Raw genomic sequence first — 20,179 nt, 5'->3', positions numbered from 1 at the left:
ATTGGCGGACAAAAAAAATTATGAAACATTACAAACGTACAAGGTGGAGAAGAACATAATGAAAATAAAGCAAAAGTATTATGAACTAGGAGAAAAAACACATAAAATATTAGCCTGGCAACTTAAAACAGAACAAGCTAAAAGAACTGTATTGGCATCAAGGAAAAAGGACAAACAAATTACATATAACCCAATAGAGATTCATGAGAACTTTAAGGAATTTTATGAACAATTTATATCAAACTGAGAATGAGGGGAAAGATGATAAAATAGAAGAGTTTTTAGCTAAAATTGAACTGCCAAAATTGCAAAGGGAACAAAACAACCTTGAACCAGATAGAAGAAACACAAAACTTGCCAGATTCATGTAAGAGAGCAATAATTACAGAAATACCAAAGACGGGGAAGGATCCATTAACACCAGCATCATATAGACCAATATCTTTACTTAATTCAGATTATAAAATAGCAAAACTATTAGAATACAGATTGGTCACTGTGTACCAAAAATAGTAAAACAAGATCAAACTGGATTTATTAAGAAAAGACGAACAGCGGATAATGTCTGTAAATTTATTAATCTAATTCATGCAGTTCAAGGAAACAAGAAGCCAACAGTAGCTGTTGCTTTAGACACAGAAAAAGCCTTTGACAGGGTAGAATGAAATTATTTATTCAAAGTATTACAGAGGTTCAATCTACCAGAAAAATATATTAATTGGATTAAAGCATTGTATAATGGACCATTGGCGAAGGTAACAGTAAATGGATATGTATCGAACCAATTTAAATTAAGTAGGTCAACTAGGCAGGGATGTCCATTATCTCCCTCACTGTTCACTTTAGCAATAGAACCATGACAGAATGATAAGAAAAGAAAATAAAAGGGATAAAAATAAATGAGAAAGAGTATAAAATCAGTTTATTTGCAGATGACATCATAGTATACTTAACAGAACCAGAAATATCAATAAAAGAATTACATAAGAAATTGAAGGAATATGGAGAAATATCGGGGTACAAGATCAATGCAAATAAAAATGAAGCGATGCCAATGAGTTACACAGATTATTCAGAATTTAAAAAAGAATCACCGTTTAAATGGCAAACACAAGCAATCCGATACCTAGGGATCAGGTTAGATACTAACTTAAGCCACTTGTACAAATTAAATTATCAGCCTCTAATAAAGAAATTGCAGGAAGACTTAGAACATTGGAAAGAGTTTCTGCTAACATTGATAGGGAGGGTAAATTGCATTAAAATTAATGTGTTCCCAAGGATACAATACTTATTTCAATCGTTACCAATTCCCTTAACAGAGAAATTCTTTAATGAACTAAAGAGAATAATAAGAAAATTTTTATGGAAAGGGGGGAAACCAAGGTTAGCGTTAGATAAATTAACAGAGGTACAACCAAGGTGGTTTGCAGTTACCAAACTTTAAAATTATAGAGCAGCACAATTAAGGTATTTATCAGATTTTTATCAGACAAGGGAAAAACCAGACTGGACTAAGATAGAACTAGATAAAATAGGGGAGAAGGTACCAGAACATATACTTTATAAGTGGGATGAAAAGCTGGTGCAATATAAAAACTCACCAGTATTACATCATTTACTCAATATATGGAAGAAGATTCACTTAGAAAGGAAAAAAACAAATTACCAACTACCAAAATTATTATTGACGCAAAATCAACTAATCCCTTTCACAATAGATAACCTTTCCTTTAGAGAATGGGAGAGAAAAGGAATTAAAAGAATAGAAAACTGTTTTTTGGGAAATAAATTATTATCATTTGAACAGTTGAAGTACAAATATGGAATAACTCATGGTACAATGTTTGCATATCATCAACTGAAAGCTTATTTAAAGGATAACTTGGGAAACAGACTGAGGTTACCAGAAGGAAGCAGCTTTGAATATGTGATTACAGACACAATGATAATTAAAAGATTTATAACAAACGTGGACATCAAACTGCAAGAAAAGGAAAATGATGAAACAAACTATAAACCTAAACAGAAGTGGGAAAAGGATTTAAACATAAAGATAAAAAATGAAAGATGGGAAAAGTTATGTTCTGGAACTATGAAGAATACAATAGACACAAGGTTACGCATGATACAGTATAATTGGTTACACAAGCTATATATCACGCCCCAAAAGTTAAAAAAATGGGATCCAACATTATCAGACAGATGTTTTTGCTGTAAGAAGGAAACGGGAACAACAGTACATGCAATTTGGGCATGTGAGAAAGTGGAAAAGTTTTGGGAAGATCTAAACCAGATATTAAATAAAATCACAAAAAGCAACATCCCAAAAAACCCAGAGATCTTTCTTCTAAGTAATATAAGAAGTAAGGAATTAGGCCTCAAACTGGATAAAGCACAAAAAAGATTCATTATGATAGCCTTAGCAGTAGCAAAAAAGTGTATAATGTTAACTTGGAAAATGGAAGAGAGCCTGAGAATACAGCAATGGTACATGGAAATGAATAAATGTATTCCATTGGAAAAAATAACATCTAATTTAAAAAATAAAGTCACATTATTTGAACAAATTTGGGAACCGTACATGGAACATATCAGAGGGGGCTTGCCTCGGACCTCCACCCCCTAAAATGATATGAAGACAAAATGACTTGATCCAGTGGGTAAAAGGAGATGACGCATTTTTTTAGTTTATTTTCATTATGTGATGACATGGTTTAATAGTTTTATTGTATTGTATATGTTGAATGTTTAGTGGGTTTGGAGGGGTGTGGGAAGGAGGGAGGGAAGGGAGGGGGGGAAAAAGGGGAGAAAAAAAGGGGAGAAAATGCCACTGTGAATATTTAAGAGGGAAATGTTTGTATGTACTTTGGTTGATATGGTTCACAGTGTGAAAAATAAAAAGTTATTTAAAAAAAACACCAGCCATTCTCAACAGGGGCTGTACAAATCCCACCCTTATGGGGGCCACAGTCAAAAATCATAAAATATATATTTTTTGTAGTAGTTGGTAGGAGAGAAGGACAGAATTTGCTCTGTGACTTTGCTGCCACAGGCGGCTGTGGAGGCCAGGCCGTTGGGTGCATTTAAAGCAGCGATTGATAGATTTCTGAATAGTTCTGAATAGTCAGGGTATCAAGGGTTATGAGGAGAGGGCCGAGGGAGCGGGACTGAGTGGGAGAATGGATCAGCTCATGATGGAATGGCGGAGTAGACTCAATGGGCCGAATGGCCTACTTTGCTCCTATATCTTAAGGTCTGAACTTGACTGCTTCACAGGGAAGGGGGCCCATAAACTTTGAGCAGGGTCCTAAGGGGGCCATAGCCAAATAAAGGTCAAGACTGGCTGGTCTAAATCCACCCTTTCCATGTATCCATCCAAACATTGCTATAGTCCCTGCCTGAACCCCCTGTTCCGCACACCCACCACCCTCTGTGCCCCCTTCTGGGAGAGTGATAGAATGTGTAGATTTGCAGTTTGATTCCTTATGACATGTTTGCCCATGTTTAGGACTGTTAATCTGTTAAATGACACAACCCCCATATTTTTTTTTGTGAGTGTTAAAGCTGCTACTTGTTCATGTATTGTTTTGTAAACTCCAGACATGTTGGGATCAAGATTCAAGATCCTTTCATTGTCATGTAATAAAACAGAAAATTTCCTTTAGTCAACTAGGAGGCAAAGATTCTCCATCAGCAGAAATTGCCCCTTACAGTCAGAGAAAGAAGCGCAAAAGAGAGTCTCCCCAGAGTCACCGTGTGGATTTGCCTCCATCCCCCGCAGCCACACAGAGTCCAGTCTAACCCAATGGCCACCCCAGACTCAGATCCGATCCTCCAATGTGATCACGAAGCCTTCAGTGCCCTCGGCGCCCTCTCGCTTCCAGGTTCTGATACTTGGTACTCCTTCAGCCAGTCTAGAGCCAGTCACCAGCCGCCTGCAGCCTGCACAGATTCTTCGCCTCGAGTCGGAAACAGCCTGCCGCCTGCGGGACCTTCAGCCGCAGAGCCCCTCGCTGGTCCGCCACCACGGTCACTGTCCTGTGGGTCGTCTTCTTCTCCTCTCCAGTCTCCCCGTTTTCTGGTGCCCTGTGCCAGTCCTCTGCTTCCCCAGAGTCTGTAACCCCTGAAGGCCGCTGCCATCTTGGGCCCAGATTCCACAGTTACAGGATTTTAAAATAAACCGCTGTCAGCTCCTTTAACAGGCTGTTTAAAGCCTGTACAGAACTGACAGCAGTTGGACTAGGCATTTAGACCCTGAAGGGAGCACTGAGACCTCACTACTCACTCTCTCTCTGCGGTTACAGCGGCTCCCGGCAGCGCCGCCATTTAATTTTTTAGGGGGATTCGTTGTCGATGGACAAGTTTGAGATTAGCTGCATGGCCACCCTTTTCTCCTAACTCCCTCTGTTTTCTCTGGTAATAAGTTACTGTTCAGGGAAGAGAGGGTTCTGACCTGGTACGTTCACACCACATCTCTCTCCATGGATGCTGACTGACCTCTTGAATTCTTCCAGTGGCATTTTTATGTAAAATTAATGTTTCAGGTCAAAGTCCTTTCTGGATGTTTCTGACGTGTTCTCCTTCTGAGATGCTGCCTGACCTGCTGAGTGTTTCCAGTATTTTTGTTTCAGATTTTAAAGCATCTGCAGTTTTTTATTGTATTTTTTGTTTCAGAATTTGAAGGATCTGCAGTGTTTTGCTCCAAACTGGTCCACTTCACTCGCAAAATTGTTCTATCATGTTTGGTTTCAATGCTCTACATTAAATAGTCTAGGACAAGAGGGCACAACTTCAGGATTGAAAGGCTCCCACTTTGAACAGGGATATGGAGGAATTTCTTCAACCAGAGGGTGGTAAATCCATGGAATTTGTTGCCACAGGTGGTTGTGGAGGCCGGGTCATTGGGTGTATTTAAGGTGGGCACTTTAAACGAGCTTTACTCAGAAGACAGTTTTGATTCATTTACGATGTATGTGCTTTTGCAAATGTTCTTGATGAGCCAGGGCAACAAAGGTTATGGGGAGAAGGCCAGGCAGTGGGGCTGATGGGAAAATGGACCAACTCATGATGGAATGGTGGAGCAGACTCGATGGGCTGAATGGCCTATTTCTGCTCTTATATCTTATGCTCTTATAGTCACCATGCTAATTGCTCTTAGCTACTAGACGGATGTCCATGGGAGGGTGAAACCTCAGAGATTCCTCTGTAGGGCGAGGCTGTTGATATTGAAGTATTAGTTTTAACTTGCTCTTCCACCAGCGTTGTCTCCGCTCCATCCTCAACATCCATTGGAGCGCTTTCATCCCTAACGTCGAAGTACTCGAGATGGCAGAGGTCGACAGCATCGAGTCCACGCTGCTGAAGATCCAGCTGCGCTGGATGGGTCACGTCTCCAGAATGGAGGACCATCGCCTTCCCAAGATCGTGTTATAGGGCGAGCTCTCCACTGGCCACCGTGACAGAGGTGCACCAAAGAAAAGGTACAAGGACTGCCTAAAGAAATCTCTTGGTGCCTGCCACATTGACCACCGCCAGTGGGCTGATATCGCCTCAAACCGTGCATCTTGGCGCCTCACAGTTTGGCGGGCAGCAACCTCCTTTGAAGAAGACCGCAGAGCCCACCTCACTGACAAAAGGCAAAGGAGGAAAAACCCAACACCCAACCCCAACCAACCAATTTTCCCCTGCAGCCGCTGCAACCGTGTCTGCCTGTCCCGCATCGGACTTGTCAGCCACAAACGAGCCTGCAGCTGACGTGGACTTTTACCCCCTCCATAAATCTTCGTCCGCGAAGCCAAGCCAAAAAAAGAAAGAAGTTTTAACTTGCTCTTCTAACTGTATTTTTTATTGTAAGTTCAAACGTGTCAGTGTTTAGGCTGCACTGTGTTAAGAAAATTAGCAAAATCACATCTGAGAAATGTTTCTTTCCATATAAGGATTAAAGTCTGTAAAATGAAACTTGTCTTGGGTTTCAAAGTGTTCATTTTAACTTGTTAAAACTCTGTTTATGGTTTATGGCTTTAAGGAGGAAGGTGTTGTCATTTCTAATATTCCCCTCCCTGTGGAAAATCAGGTCAGGTCTATGAGATTTTTTTTATTATTAACATTACAAGAGAATCTTTACTGGAACATTACATGAGAGTTTCCACTGGAAAACAACATGAATCATTCAGAATTTTGAACCAAACGTTGACCATCATTTTTCTTCCACGGACACTGCTCGACTCAACACTGCTCAATCCTCCAGCAGAGCGGAATGTGTTTTGTTCCAGGTTCCCGCATCTGCAGACTCTGGTGTCATTCCTGTTTCGCCCCACCCCCAACACATTAGTGACATTTAGTGACCAGGGGAGTTAAGAGGCCCCTTCCAGAAGTATGCTGGAGAAACTCAGCAGGCCACTGGGGATCAATGGAAAGTAGAGGGGAACCAGTGTTTCGGGCCTGAACCCTTCGCCAAGGTCTGAGCAGGAAACGAGGCAGGCACGAGAATAAAAAGCTGGGGGTGTGGGGGGGGGGGGGTGGCAGGAGGTGGTGAGGGAGAGAGGAGGGGGGAAGGGGCAAGTGGGGAAGCACAGACCAACAGGTATGAGGACATAAGTGAACACAGGTGGGAGGGTAGATGAGAAAAATGCTGAGACGTGATGGGGAAGGTGTAACTCTGAATGGAGAGAGAAAGGGGTGAGAAAAATTTAGGTAACAGGCCATTTCGCCCCATGAGCTCGCCACGCCCAATTTACACCCAATTAACCTACAACCCCTGTTTCGCTTTGAATGGTGGGAGGAAACCAGAGACCTCAGGGAAAACCCACGTAGACATGGGGAGAACGTACAAACTCCTTACAGACAGCGCAGGATTTGAACCCTGGTCCCAATCCCTGGTGCGGTGAAGGCATTGCACTAACCACTACGCCAACCGAAAGGAGACAGGGATTGGAAAAGAGAAATGGTGAAAGGTTTAACGGAAATATACAGAAATTGGCAAAATGGATGCTGTCTGGAGACTGCCCAGACAGAATACTTGCACTCCGATCTCAATGCCCAAGTGTTGGTGAGTTAATAATCACGTACATTGTACAACATACACGGGCACCAAAATCCCGATTTTCGGAGATGGGATGCTTGTTCATTTTGATGATGTGGAAACTGAAATGATTTGCACTTTCCACCTCCTGTTCATCAGCATCTCTGCAGAGACCACGCACTAGTGGCTTTTACCCAAGGTGTGTTGGATGAACGAGTGCTGGGATTTGATGAGAATCACCCCATCATGGACTGGACGATTTTCGTCTACGTGTGAAAAATAATCCCTGGAGACTAGCTTGAAGGCTTGTCCTCTCTGCACCAGGGACAGTGGGCTTTGAGACCCCTTATTTCACCATGAAATCTTCCCTCTGGGTTCCTCCCACCTGCATCAATGCCTGACGCTCTTCAGAGGGTGCTGGTCACTGAGTTGAAGACAGGCTTAGAAATGGTTCCAAATCCTCACAAGATCCATTGTCATCAGCCGGTTTCAAATGGGAGGCAGGGAGCAAGCAGTGAAAAATCTCCAGTTATTCCAAAGAACCGCCGCTGCTATTTCTGGAATGTTCTCAACAAGCAATGATCTCCGTAAGTGACACGAGTTCTGATTGGTTTGCATTTATTTCATTGTAATAACTTATACAACACTGTGTTGTGGACAGAAGTAGTTAACCTCCAGTGAAAAGCATTTCATTTCTTTCCCACCTCGAAAATGTAAAATTGAACACATTCCAGTGATAAGATGTAAATGTGCAGGTGAGAACAAAATAGTCTTGGTGAAATCCCTTGGGTCACAGATGTTTCCACACGCAGGAGAATCACAAGGTCCAAAAGAAGCTCATTCCAAGCCCACCTCTTCCCATGCTTCAATCTCCAATGATGAAGGTGGACGAGGGGCAGCCTTGTCTGGGCCCGGTTCCATGTGAACCATTAAGGGATGCACTGGCTGTAGTACCGGGCTTGAGATTCTATGTAGTTCTTGATCTTGACGACTTTATTCTGATAGTCTTCCAGCTGGGCAGATTTGCTCTCCAGTTGCTGATTTCCCAAAGCAAGGTCCTGCTCAATTTCTAAAACCAAAGCACATTCACAATGTCAATAAAATATCCTGATCCTGAGGTATAGGCACATCGACTGGGCAAGCAATGGCCTTTGACAAATGAACACCATGCATGGTATGGTCTTGCACCAATCCTAGACTGAGCTATTACGGGCTAGTTCACAGTTATCAACAAGTCGAAATTCTGCCATGCCCTCAGGAAGAAGAATCTCAGGGTTGGAAGCAATGTCATGTATGGACTCTGACAATAAATTGGAACTTTGAATAATTCCCACTGGAAGAAGCCCTCTTTCTCAGGAGGCACTTTAAACGAGCTTTACTCAGAAGACAGTTTAGATTCATTTGCGATGTATGTGCCTTTGCAAATGTTCGTTAGCCATCAGAGGCAGGCAGATGGGTGTGAGACTGGGAGGTAGCTTCTCTACAGACATGACTTAATCAGTTAATTAATCAGTGAATTGGCAAGTCAAAAGGATAAATGGAGAAAGAGGTCTGGCAGCCATTCCTGAAAAGGGAGCAAATACCCATCCGCTGGAGGAACTCAGTGGGTGGAGCAACACCAACTGATGAATGAGTTCCACCAGTCAACCATCCAAAGGGTCAATGACGTCTTCTTCAACACAGGGTCTTCTGGAGGGAAATGCCATCGCACGTCCACCAACACTCCAGGGGTTGGATGGCCTGTCTTCAGGATGGGTCACCCCTTCACCTCCCTCAACACTTGGAGATGGGGTGGCATCATTCTTCTTGGAATGATCCTTGTGGAGAACGGTGGGATGTGAGACTGGTTTGTCCCGGGTAGGACGTACTAGCTGGGTGTTTCGTGCCACTGGAATTTGGAGCAGGGGCCTATCATTGAGTCAGTGTTTAGTGACACACTCAAAACATACTCACCCCACCCCGGCCACTCTCCCTTCAACACCAGCCCTCTCCCCCCCCCCCCACACCTCCTGTCAGGAAGAAGATTCACCAGTGTGAGATCCCGCTCCTACTGCTGTTATCGGGCTCCTGAATAAAGTTGCCCTGACTTGGTTCCCACTGATTTCTCCCTATAACCCTGCACTGCTTAACCTCGGTGCTACATACGGGTCTGGTTTACCAGTATCATTACAAGACTATTGTACTAACACACCGATGTACTAAAACTTTGTGTGTACAGACACCCAGATGCTCAACTTTCTCCTGAATAGTTTCCACCCATACCTCGTCTGCCAGAGATCATGGGAACAATGGTCCTTTCTGATATTAAAAAGAGGGCCATGTCTCTGCTCTCTGGAACTTCTGCCTCACCTGGGAGAGTGCAGGTTCAACCCTTCCCTGCTTTACTTCCCGATGCCCTTGTCTACACTGGGCCAGTGGCGTGGAACAACCTGAGCTCCTGTTGCCACTTGCAGGTACAAGGCAACTGGGTTTACAGCAGCACTCCCTTTCTCCTTTGTTGGACAACTTTGCAGTCACATGTTCTTAATAGCAAACAACACTCAGTAACTTACTTCCGATCATCTCCATTAACCTTTCGGCCTTGATGACGTAATCGCCAGCCTCATCTTTAACCCGATTAACTCGTTCCAGCAGGTCATTTGGGAGCGGCTCTGGAATCTTATTTCGAAGCTCCTCGTACTGGAAAATGAGTTGCTTCAGTTCCTGGAAAAGGACACATTAGATCAGGATGACTCCAGCAGTTGGTACCAATTCAGTCAATCTTGAGTTTCCAAAACCGACCAAGAACAGTGTGAAGTCAGTGATAACTCCCATGTCAAATCTCGAGAGAAGTAACAGGTGGATTTCTATCATTCCAATAGGATAAAACAGACAATTTAAAATGAGATCTTAAAATAAAAACACGAGGCTGGAGAAACTCAGCAGGTCAAACAGTGTCCTTTGTACAGCAAAGGTAAAACTACAGAATGGACGTTTTGGGCTGAGCCCTTCATCAAGGTGCTAACCCTGCCCGAAACGTCCGTTCTGTAGTTTTACCTTTGCTGTACAAAGGACACTGTTTGACCTGCTGAGTTTCTCCAACATTTCCTTCATCCACAGTGTCTGCCAATTTTCATATTCTGCTTATAATGAGAATTGAATGTTGAAAGGCCACGAAAAGGTTTCCTTTCTGCCTCGTTTATGAATATCTACCTTCTGAGCCTCCTCGCCTGATTCCTGGGCTTCTTTGGCACTGAGATCCAGTGCTGAGGCTCTCTGTTGATTTGCCTTGTTCTGTATCATCATACCACTGATGTTGCCACTGAGACCCATCAGTCGATCTGTCATATCCCACAGGCTTGTTTCTGCACCTGTGAGCATGTCCTCCGTCTGCAGAATAAATACGACAGACACATTACTATGTAGGGGCATCGTTAGAACAGCAGAGGGTCACAGCTCGGAGTACGTCAGGGATTTTGCAGCTCCCCTGTGATGGACTTATGACTAAAGTTGACAAATGTAGGTTAGTGGTAGAAGATTTAGGGGCAGTGTAGACTTATGCAGACGAGGGGATTAGGTGCAGGGTGCAGGGAAATAAGAGAGAGCAAAGATGAACACATCTTTAATGGTGTGAAGATTCGTCTGTAAATTAGAATTGGTCTCGTTCCCATAACTCCAACACAAACGGAATTTAAACGTTACAATTCCAAACTTCAACGTGTGATAAAGTGAATGAAATGCCATGGCATCACCATTTGACCATTAAGTGAAATGTCTGACGGCTTTCTCAGTGCAAACGCTTGCCAATAAAAGGGAGGATACTAACGTGTGCAATAAAACACAACACTGGGGAAACGCAGCAGGTCAGGGTACTTTATAGCACAAAGATACATACCCCAATATTTCGGGTTGAGCCCCTCATCAAGGTGTGAGCAAAATGTAGGCAGGCGCCTGTAGTTATTATCTTCATTTTGCTCACACCTTGATGAGGGGCTCAAGGTATTTTTATCTTTGCTCTATAAGGACACTCTTTGACCTGCTGAGTTTCGACTTCAACCACGGTGCCTGCACACTTGCATGTTTTACTAACGTTGTGTTTGGAGATGGCTTTGGTGAGACAGATGTTAGTGCAAAGGAGAAGGTCTGACCTCATCTTGTTTCTGGGATTCCCTGACTTCCATTCCGGTGAAAGGAGTGTGAATTGATTTACCTGTCTGACACGGTCCTGCGCTGTGTCAATAGCTTCCATGACATCACTGATGCTGTCGGTGACCTTGCCCAGGGCGTTATTGGCATCCAGCAACACGTCGCGAGCCTCACCGGTATTGTTCTTCACCTCTTCAGCTCGGTCCCTGCCCAACCGCACAACGAACAAGACCAAATGAATTCAGTTGTGATTGCAGGTTGTATTTCAAACACAGTGGATCGATCCTCAGATTGCAGAGTTTACCAACACTTTTAGCACTTTATTTAAAATATTGTCTCCACAGTATGGGAGAAGGAAGAGGATATTTAACTTTAGAGGCAGACAGTGAATTTCTGGAAGGACTCAGCAGCACAGGCTGCATGTTTGGGTCGTGACCTTTAACCCACAAAGTGAGTCTGGATAGAGGGTAATGACACCAAACGCCACTGGTCTTTCTTGCCCCACTGAGGCCGTCCACTGCTGATGCAGCGAGTCGTTTGCTCAAGATTCCAGCAGCTGCCTACACCCTCGTTAACTTACTGCACACCGTCCGTTCACTGGGACTGGAACAAGGGCAGTTTCGGGGCAAGAACCCAATCAGAGATGACAGCCAGAGGATGATCCCCCTGACTGAGAATGGTTCCCCCTAGTGAGAGGGTGGTCCAACTCCCATACCCTCCCCCAGGGTGTGGGTGGTCTGCTCCCCACCACCCCCCAGTGAAAGGTGGTCTGCTATCCTTGAGATGGTGATCCACCCCCCCCACTACCCCACAGTGAGAGGATGATCCGCTCCACCAGTGAGAGGGTCTAACCCACAGACCCCTCCCCCAGTGAGAGAGGGTCTGCCCCCCCATCCCCAGTGTTAGGGTGGTCTGCTCCCCGCCCCACCATCCCCAGTGAGAGGGTGATCTGATCCCCCTCCCACCCTACAGAGAGAGTGGTCTGACATGCCCCACCCCCTTCCCCCCCCCCCCTCCCACAGTGAGACTGGTCTCCCTCTGACCCTACTTTCACTGCTGACCCACTACCTGGCTCTCTCTGCCTCCTCCAGCAGGGCCTTGGCCTTGTCCACGTCAGCCTGCGTGTCTGCCAGGATCTCGGAGACATCGGGAAGTTTGGCTGCAATCTCACGCAAGGTGCTGATCCGTTCACGAATTGTCGCTGCATCGGTGGGGAGTTTAAGCGATAGCACATGCTCGCTGATCCTCTGAATGTCGTCGGGGTCCACCTGGGATGCTGTAAACGCAGAGCACACATCATTAAAGACCCCTGGGGGATAAAGCAAAGCTCACTCTTCCCCCCTCCCCGGTATGGCTCTGCAGACCTTCCCTCACCATCCACCACACTAATCATCCATCAGCTCTGCATCTGCTAGCCCCTCAAACCCGGAACCCACCCCAGATACCCCAGCTGATGCCCAATCTGCTCAACCAATTGAAATACTGGCATTTCCAGCCTGAACCCTGTTAATGACACATTCAAAACATGCTCACCACACCCCGGCCACTTTCCCTTCACCCCCTCACACCAATGTGAGGTAACACACCTGTGATATGATTCCTCCATTATATATAGTTATTGTTGGTTACTGTATATATGGAGCTGGCCCGCCCACTGATGACTCATACCCTATGACTCCTCCCCCCGTGGTCCTGGGCCATAAAGGTCAAGCCACCTCTCCCTTCCCGCCATTCCTATACCTGGATCTGGGCCAGCAAGGTTCTTCTGTTTACTAAAGCCTATCGTTCCGTCAGCCTTGTCTTGGTTACTGATAGTGTACTACAACACCCACCACTGTTATCAGGCTCCTGAATGAACCTCACACACCCGAGTAAAATAGCATTGTCCTCACTTGGTTCTCACTGATTTCTCTCTGTAACTCAGCACTGTGATTTTAACCTCGGTACTACATACAAATCTACAATTCCTGGATTATTAGTCTGGTTTACCAGTCTTGTTACATGACTGTTGTACTAACACACTAAGGTACTAACCCACTATGTGTTCTAACACACTGCGGTGCTAACATACTGTGTGGACAGGGACCCTGATGGCCTTCCCCTCGGACTAGGAATCCCTCCTGTCAGGGAGGGGCAGGAACAGCTCCACCCAAGACCACAAGAAACTGTGGAGGGTTGTGAACATGGCTCAGACCATCACACACACCCATCTCCATCTATAACTGACCGGGAAAAGCAGCCAACATGTTAAAAGACCCATCCAACCCCAGCAATACACTCTCACCCTCTCCCATCAGGAAGATGTGGCGCAGATGTGAGATCAGCAGCACCAGATTCACAGACAGTTTCTTTCCCATCATTATCAGGCTCCTGAATGAACCCCACCCAGTAAAACGATATTGCCTTTGCTTTGTCCCAACTGAACTCGCACTTTCTGTGCCGTGTATGAGATGTCTACTGGTCTGCTCGCAAAACAACTTTTACACCTTGGTACATGTGGCAATAAGTTTGAACATGAGGCATCTTTCTAGAGGCTGTGGGTTAACTTAATGGGGGTCTCAATAATTCTGAGAGGGTATAGATAGGGTAGATCTGTTCATTTCCTGCAGCGTGGAAACATCAAACACCAGAGAGCAAAGACTAAAGGTGGGAGGGAGAAAGCTGGATGGAGATATACAAGACAAATTTCACACTGACTGGTGGTGTTTGAAGCGCATCCAACAGGATGCATTTAGACAGGATAGGCATAGACCATGTGCAGGGGGTGGAGGGATACGGACCGTGTGCAGACAGAGGGGTGGAGGGGTACGGACCCTGTGCAGGGGTGGAGGGGTACGGATTGTGTGCAGGGGGTGCAGATAGGGTGTGAAGGGATACAGACCATGTGAAGACAGGGGGTGGAGGGATACGGACCTTGTGTAGGGGGTGGAGGGGTACAGATTGTGTGAAGACAGGGGATGGAGGGATACAGACCTTGTGCAGAGGGTGGAGGGGTACGGACCATGTACAGGGGTGAAGGGATACGGACCATGTGCAGACAGGGGGTGGAGGGGTACAGACCCTGTGCAGGGCGTGGAGGATATGGACTGTGTGCAGACAGAGGGTGGAAGGATACAGATGGTGTGGAGGGGTTGGAGGGATACGGACCGTGTGCGGACGGGGATGGAGGGATACGGCCTGTGTGTGGACAGGGGGTGGAAGGATACTCTGCATGGAGCCCTTTATCAAACTGGAAAGGACAGTTACAACTGGTCAAAACTTTGGGGAACTGCTCACGTACATGTCAGAAAGCCTTTGACTTGGCCGATGAGACTCTTTATGTCTGCAATGTTTTTCTGCATCTGCTCTTTGGCCATAACAACTCGACGTGTCAATCTTAAGGCGTTGTCCTTAATCTGTTGAGCCATTTGGTCAGTGTCTTGGAGCTGGAAGAAAGCACAGGACATCCTGGTCAATGCACAACTTGGTGTTAGTGTTAGACCATTCCTGCTAATGTCAGCCAGTACCAGTCATTCTTCCCAATGCACTTGAGAGGCAGGTTTTTCTGCAAATGATGTTGCTCCAAACAATGCTTACCCTTCTGGAGAGCTCGGAGATTCTGTTGGACACGTCTGGTACAGAAGCACTTCCCCTCTCTGCATCGCCAATCGCTTTCTTTGCCAGCTGGAGAGTTCCCTGGCAGTTGGTGCCTTCACAGAATTCCGGACACACGTCCCCCTGGCATTGTTCTGCCGTGCAGGGGTCTGTCCTGGATCCACCACAGACCTGTAGGGAAGATCACGTCAGGGTGGGTGAAATACAAAAGTCTCCAGACCCTGTGATCGTAATAAAAACACTGAGATGCTGGAGAACCTCAGCCAGTCTCGCAGCATCCAAAGGAGGTAAAGATATATTACTGACGTTTCAGGCCTGTCCTTCCTCAAGATATCAGCAAAGAACAGGAAGGCTTTAGAATAAATTCTGAAGGGGAGGGGTCCAGACCAACAAAAGGTGTTATTTGGATATGATGAGTGGAAAGGTGAGAATTGGTTTTGGCTTTGAGAGAAGATTTTGGCTTGGAAAGAGAGAGAGGGAGAAGGAGGGGGAGAGGCAAAGGGAGAGAGAGTGTGCTGGGGGAAAGAGAGAAGAAGAGGGTGGAGGGTGACCAGATGGATGAGGTGTTGTGCCTCCATTTTACAGGTGGTCTCAGTCTGGCCGTGCATGAGACCCTGGACAGACATGTCAGCAAGAGAATGGGATGAGGAACTGAAATGGGTGGTCATTGGGAGATCCACACTATTGCAGCGGAGCTGAGGTGCTCAAGAAAGCAATCTCCCAGTCTGCGTCCAGATTCTCTAATGTAGAGACCACAGCAGGAGCACTGGATACAGTAGACGACCGCTGCAGATGCACAAATGAAACATTGCTTCTCTTGGAAGGTGCCTGGAATGTATTGCCAGGGTGGTACTGGAGGCTTGTAAAATAGAGACATTACCCTCCAAAATGGAGGGTTGTGGATGTGAGGGAGGGAAGGATTAGATTGTTGTGGAGTAGGTTTACATTGTGGACCAAAGGGTCTGCACTGTGCTGTATTGTTTTATGGCGTACACTGAGCCTTCAATCAGTTCAGGCCAGGGGTCATTCAGTCCCTTATGTCCATATTGGGTGGAGGACAAATGTCAGCACTGAGGGTTACAGCACCAGATGCAAACATCTGAGGGGTTCAGAGCTCTGAGGTGAATCTGGTGAAATGCAGGAGATGTTGGTTAACAGCAAACAGTGAGCACAGATGTAACTGCAGAATGGAATGGGCTGGGCTCTGGATGAAAATAACCAGCCTCCTGATGAGTGTTTCAAACTCTCACCTTTATATCCGGAGGACCTGGGGTCAGAGCATACAAGAACTTTGAGGATTCAACCATACTATTTGGTACAAAAGCCATGGGTGAAGGCATTGAAGGTCTGGTTGCTAAATTTACTGATGGTGCAAAGATAGGGAGGAAAGCAACTGTGAAGAGGGGATAGGGAGGTGACAGAGGGATATCGATAGGTTGAGTGAGAGGGCAGGGATCTGGCTTGGGGAGCAATAATGAAGGAGATCTGAAGTTGCCCACTATAGCTGGGTTGAGGTGACATTCTTTCTCCAGGATGTTTGTAAGGTGTAGGAGCCGTCTTCCTGTAAAGGTAGTGGAATTTAAAATGTAAAAGCTTTAATTTAAATTTACACATATAGTGCACACTGGCTCATGAGTCAGTGCTGCCCAAACACACCCAACTGACCTACACCCCCAGTATGTTTAGGAGGGAGAAAGGAAACCGGAGCACCCAAGTAAAACCCACACAGACAACAGGGATCGTACAAACTCCTTACAGACTGCACTGGATTTGAACCCAAGTCACTAGTGCTGCTATAGTGTTGCGCTAACCGTGCTACTCTAAGCCAGCTGGTTTAGGGTGGAGGTAGATGGTTAGAAACTTATAACGTGTCAGTTTTTCTCTTTCAACATCATATCTGTGCCAGTTTGTTGACGTGCATGGTTCTGAGATCCCCACTGTCACAGTCGTGGTTTTGCCCAGTGCCGTCAGCATCGGTGCTGATCCACACATCCTCCTGCCGAGGCAATGTTTTACCTTGTTGATGAGGGGGCTGATATCTGGGGACTTCAGCTTCTCCTTCATCACCTGCAGCTTGGCCCTGTTGTCTGGGTTGAGGAGCGCCTCAAGGTTCTTTGCAGTAATGCGCGTTTCTCGAGCTTTAAGGATGGTGGGCTCCACTGCAGTCACACGGTCTCTCACTCTCCCAGAGCGTTGATATGACGACAGAATGTTGGCAAACTCACCTGAGAAAAAAATAAATTATCAGGAACTCTGATGGTTTCTGCATTGAAAGTGCTCAGGAGAAGGTGGAACAGAAGACTGGCAGACTTTGGACACAAATTTTCCTCGCGTGGCTATCGGCTGCTAGTGGCTACAAGGTTCCACCACAGAACCATTGAGTTGTTTCGTGTCGGAGGGAGCCCAGTCACTGGCTCTGCTAGAATTAATCCAACCTTTGTTCTAACTTCAAACCTGAATTATTCTCCCACGTGACTTCCCAATTTCTTTTGAAAGTCCTGATTGATTTTGTAAAACCACACAGAAATGCTGCAGGAACCAACATTTGGGGCATTAGCCCTTCTTCAAAGTATAAGCAAAGAACATGAAGGGGTCAGAATAAAGATGGAAGACTGGCTGGGGGAGGGGCCCAGACCAACAATCAAAAGGTGTTTCCTCCAGTTCGCACTCTCTCTCTCTCTCTCTCACTCTCTCTCCTCTTCCCTCCACATCCCCATCCCCCCTTTCCCCTGTCTCCTTTCACAAAGGCACAATCATTTCTCACCTTCCCTCTCATCATAACCAATAAATACCATTTGCTGGGCTGGACCCCTCCCCCCAGCAGGCTTTCCATCTTTATTCTAATGCCTTCCTGTATTTTGCTTGTACCTTGAAGGAGTCAGGTCTGAAACGTCTTTATCTCCCTATGGACATGCAGGGTGGGTTCCTCCAGGATTTCTGTGTGTTTTTACCTCAATCAGAGTATCTGCAGACTTTTGTGTTTCACTGATTGATTTTGTTTCCACCACAGGATGAGTTGTAGAACATCAGCATTCACCGTATCAAAATGCTGCCCTCCCTGTACAAAATCCTAACCTTGTGATGTTGGTCTATGAACTCTCTGGTCATTGGAGCAGAGTCCCTCTACCTACCCTCTCCAAACCTGATACCCCAGTCTGATCTCCTCCCAATCTCTTTTGTTCCAAGGGCACTGGGTCTACTTCTCCAGTCTGACCCTAGAACTGACATCTCTCCATCTCTGGAACCTTCTGAATGTGTCCGCAGAATTAGATCCTCGCTGTGCTCTAATTAGCATGTTGCCCTGTTCCCTCCCTGCCTAGTGACCTTGTCAACATTCATAGATTTATGCCCATCTACACCAGGTCTCTCTTTCAAAATGGTGTCAGTTAGTCTTTATGTATCTCCTTCCCCTTCCTGCCAATGTTTATCAATGTTTGGTCAAATACTCCATCCTAGATATCACTTAGGACAAAGCACAAGAAAATTTTGTTTCAAGATATTCTTCCCTCCAACATGTTCCAATCTCTCCAGAGGGACTTTCCTCTGAGACTTTGGCTCGGATTCAAAGCCTGAGAGTGTTCTTCTGTTCATCTGCATGTCACCCCGTCACAGAGAGGTCCTTGAGTAGGCTGAAGGTGGTGGTTAATACCTTGAGTGCCTGGTGTTCCCTCAGCAAGGTATCGCTCCAGCCGCTCCTTCTCCACCTCCACTTGAGACTCTATGGCTCTCACGTCACTGTTCAACTCATCCAGTTCCCTGTGCAGCCGGAAACTTTGATCAACACCACTGAAGTCAGGGTTGATCTGGTTGACCTCCAGCCTGTAAATGCATACAAACAAATGGGTTACTAGGCAATCTAGACTTTCTGAGGACAACCTCCTCTAGAACAAGAGGGCATTGTTTTCAGGTGAGAAGGCAGAAATTTAAATTATAAATTTAGACATACTGCAGGGTAACAGACCCTTCTGGCCCACGAGCCCTTGCCACTCAATTAACCTACAGCCCCCCAGGATGTTTTGAAAGGTGGGAGGAAAACCCACGCAAGCACAGGGAGAACGTACAGTCACCTTACTGACAGTGGTAGATTCGAACCCAGGTGGCTGGTGCTGTAACAGCGTTGTTGGGACTGGGAAAGGTTGAGTTATAGATGAGGTTGGACCAGGCTTGGCCTGGAGGCTGAGGGGGTGACCTTATAAAATCATGGGGTGTCCAGATAAGGTAGATAATTCTAGAGGATTATTTTAGAGCATTGTGTTAACCACTACGCTATGCTAAGAGGGCGAATTTTTCACTCAGAGGTGGTCTGCATCTGCCAGAAGCAGCTGTAGAAGGAGATACAATTCTGACCTTACAAAAGCATTTGGGCAGGTTTATGGAGAGGAAGGGCTTGGAAGGACATGGACCAAACACAAGCAAGTGGGACGAGTTCAGAAAGTCAACGTGATCAGCATGGACATGTGCCAAAGGCTTGGTCTATGGTCTACAATTATATGACTCTATCTGGCTCTGGTCCAACAGGGAGTGCTAATTGTGGCAAGATTCGACAAGATCCAATCTTTTATTTTCTCCTCTAACCCCACCTTGGAAGCAGCAGCTGTGAGTTATCACATTGACCTGGTGTCAGTTTCTTTACATCAAAGTCCATTAATTTCCACCAAACATTGACAAAGATATAACGATGAGGAGTTTATTGTCAAACACATTGTACAATTCACCCGCACAGATTGGGGACAGTTGGAGACAGGTTTATGGGAACCAGATATCAGAACTGGAATTTGAGATGGTGCTGAAGGCAAGAAGGGCTCGGGAAGGGCCTTGGTCTTGATTGTGTCGGAGGTTTGGATCTGGAGCTTGGGCAGCCGATGGGTCGAGCAGGAGTCTGTGGGTCTGCAGAGGCTGCGGGAGGGCTGGAGGCAAATCCACAGATGCTCAGTGACCCTGAAGGACTCTCTTTTGCTTCTCTTTCTCCCTTACTGTAAGGAGTACTGGATAACACTAGCGGTTACTCTTTGTCTGCCTTACGGCCAGCAGAAGTTGAAATCCATCATGTAGGATATAATTTTAATGTATTATTATGTGACAATAAAAGGATCCTTGAACATATGGATTGAAATACTTACTTGCTGCAGCCAAACAGGTGCTTCATGGAGAAATAAACAACTACAATAATGTTAAACAACTACAATAATACTCATTCAATGACATTAAAAAGAGATCATGAATAGAAAAGGTCGATAGATAATAAGTATTCAGTTACCATAGTGCAGGAAGAAAGTGGTTTTACAATAGTCGTGACCTGCCATTCTCAACGGGGGCCACAGCACAGTTAAGGCGGGGTCATGGACTAAAATCATAAAATATTTTTATCTGTTTAATTTTAATTAAATGTATACATAGACCAGGGTAACAGGCCCTTCAGCCCACAACCCCCTACCA

At 45.7% G+C, this 20,179-nt stretch overlaps 1 protein-coding gene across 13 annotated transcripts in view; it reads right to left on the bottom strand.

Annotated features, from left to right (window-relative positions):
• Positions 1 to 20,179, bottom strand: part of LOC138765252 (laminin subunit beta-3-like) — a 145,810-nt gene that overhangs the window by 15,485 nt on the left and 110,146 nt on the right. For 10 of the 13 annotated variants that reach the window (XM_069942264.1, XM_069942273.1, XM_069942267.1 and 7 more), the window contains 9 exons: positions 18,393 to 18,562; positions 16,760 to 16,968; positions 14,726 to 14,914; positions 14,430 to 14,574; positions 12,218 to 12,425; positions 11,214 to 11,355; positions 10,217 to 10,393; positions 9,577 to 9,727; positions 6,085 to 8,093 (listed from right to left, as the gene is read on the bottom strand). In XM_069942264.1, coding sequence (XP_069798365.1) covers positions 7,954 to 8,093; positions 9,577 to 9,727; positions 10,217 to 10,393; positions 11,214 to 11,355; positions 12,218 to 12,425; positions 14,430 to 14,574; positions 14,726 to 14,914; positions 16,760 to 16,968; positions 18,393 to 18,562 — 1,531 coding nt within the window. In that variant the 3' untranslated portion in view covers positions 6,085 to 7,953. Of the gene's footprint in view, positions 1 to 6,084; positions 8,094 to 9,576; positions 9,728 to 10,216; positions 10,394 to 11,213; positions 11,356 to 12,217; positions 12,426 to 14,429; positions 14,575 to 14,725; positions 14,915 to 16,759; positions 16,969 to 18,392; positions 18,563 to 20,179 lie in introns of those variants that run through there. The other 3 variants (XR_011358548.1, XR_011358547.1, XM_069942275.1) reach the window with 1 other exon arrangement.

Source organism: Narcine bancroftii, chromosome 5 (assembly GCF_036971445.1).
Source record: "Narcine bancroftii isolate sNarBan1 chromosome 5, sNarBan1.hap1, whole genome shotgun sequence".
Taxonomy (NCBI): domain Eukaryota; kingdom Metazoa; phylum Chordata; class Chondrichthyes; order Torpediniformes; family Narcinidae; genus Narcine; species Narcine bancroftii.
This window is presented reverse-complemented; position numbering and strand designations above follow the sequence as displayed.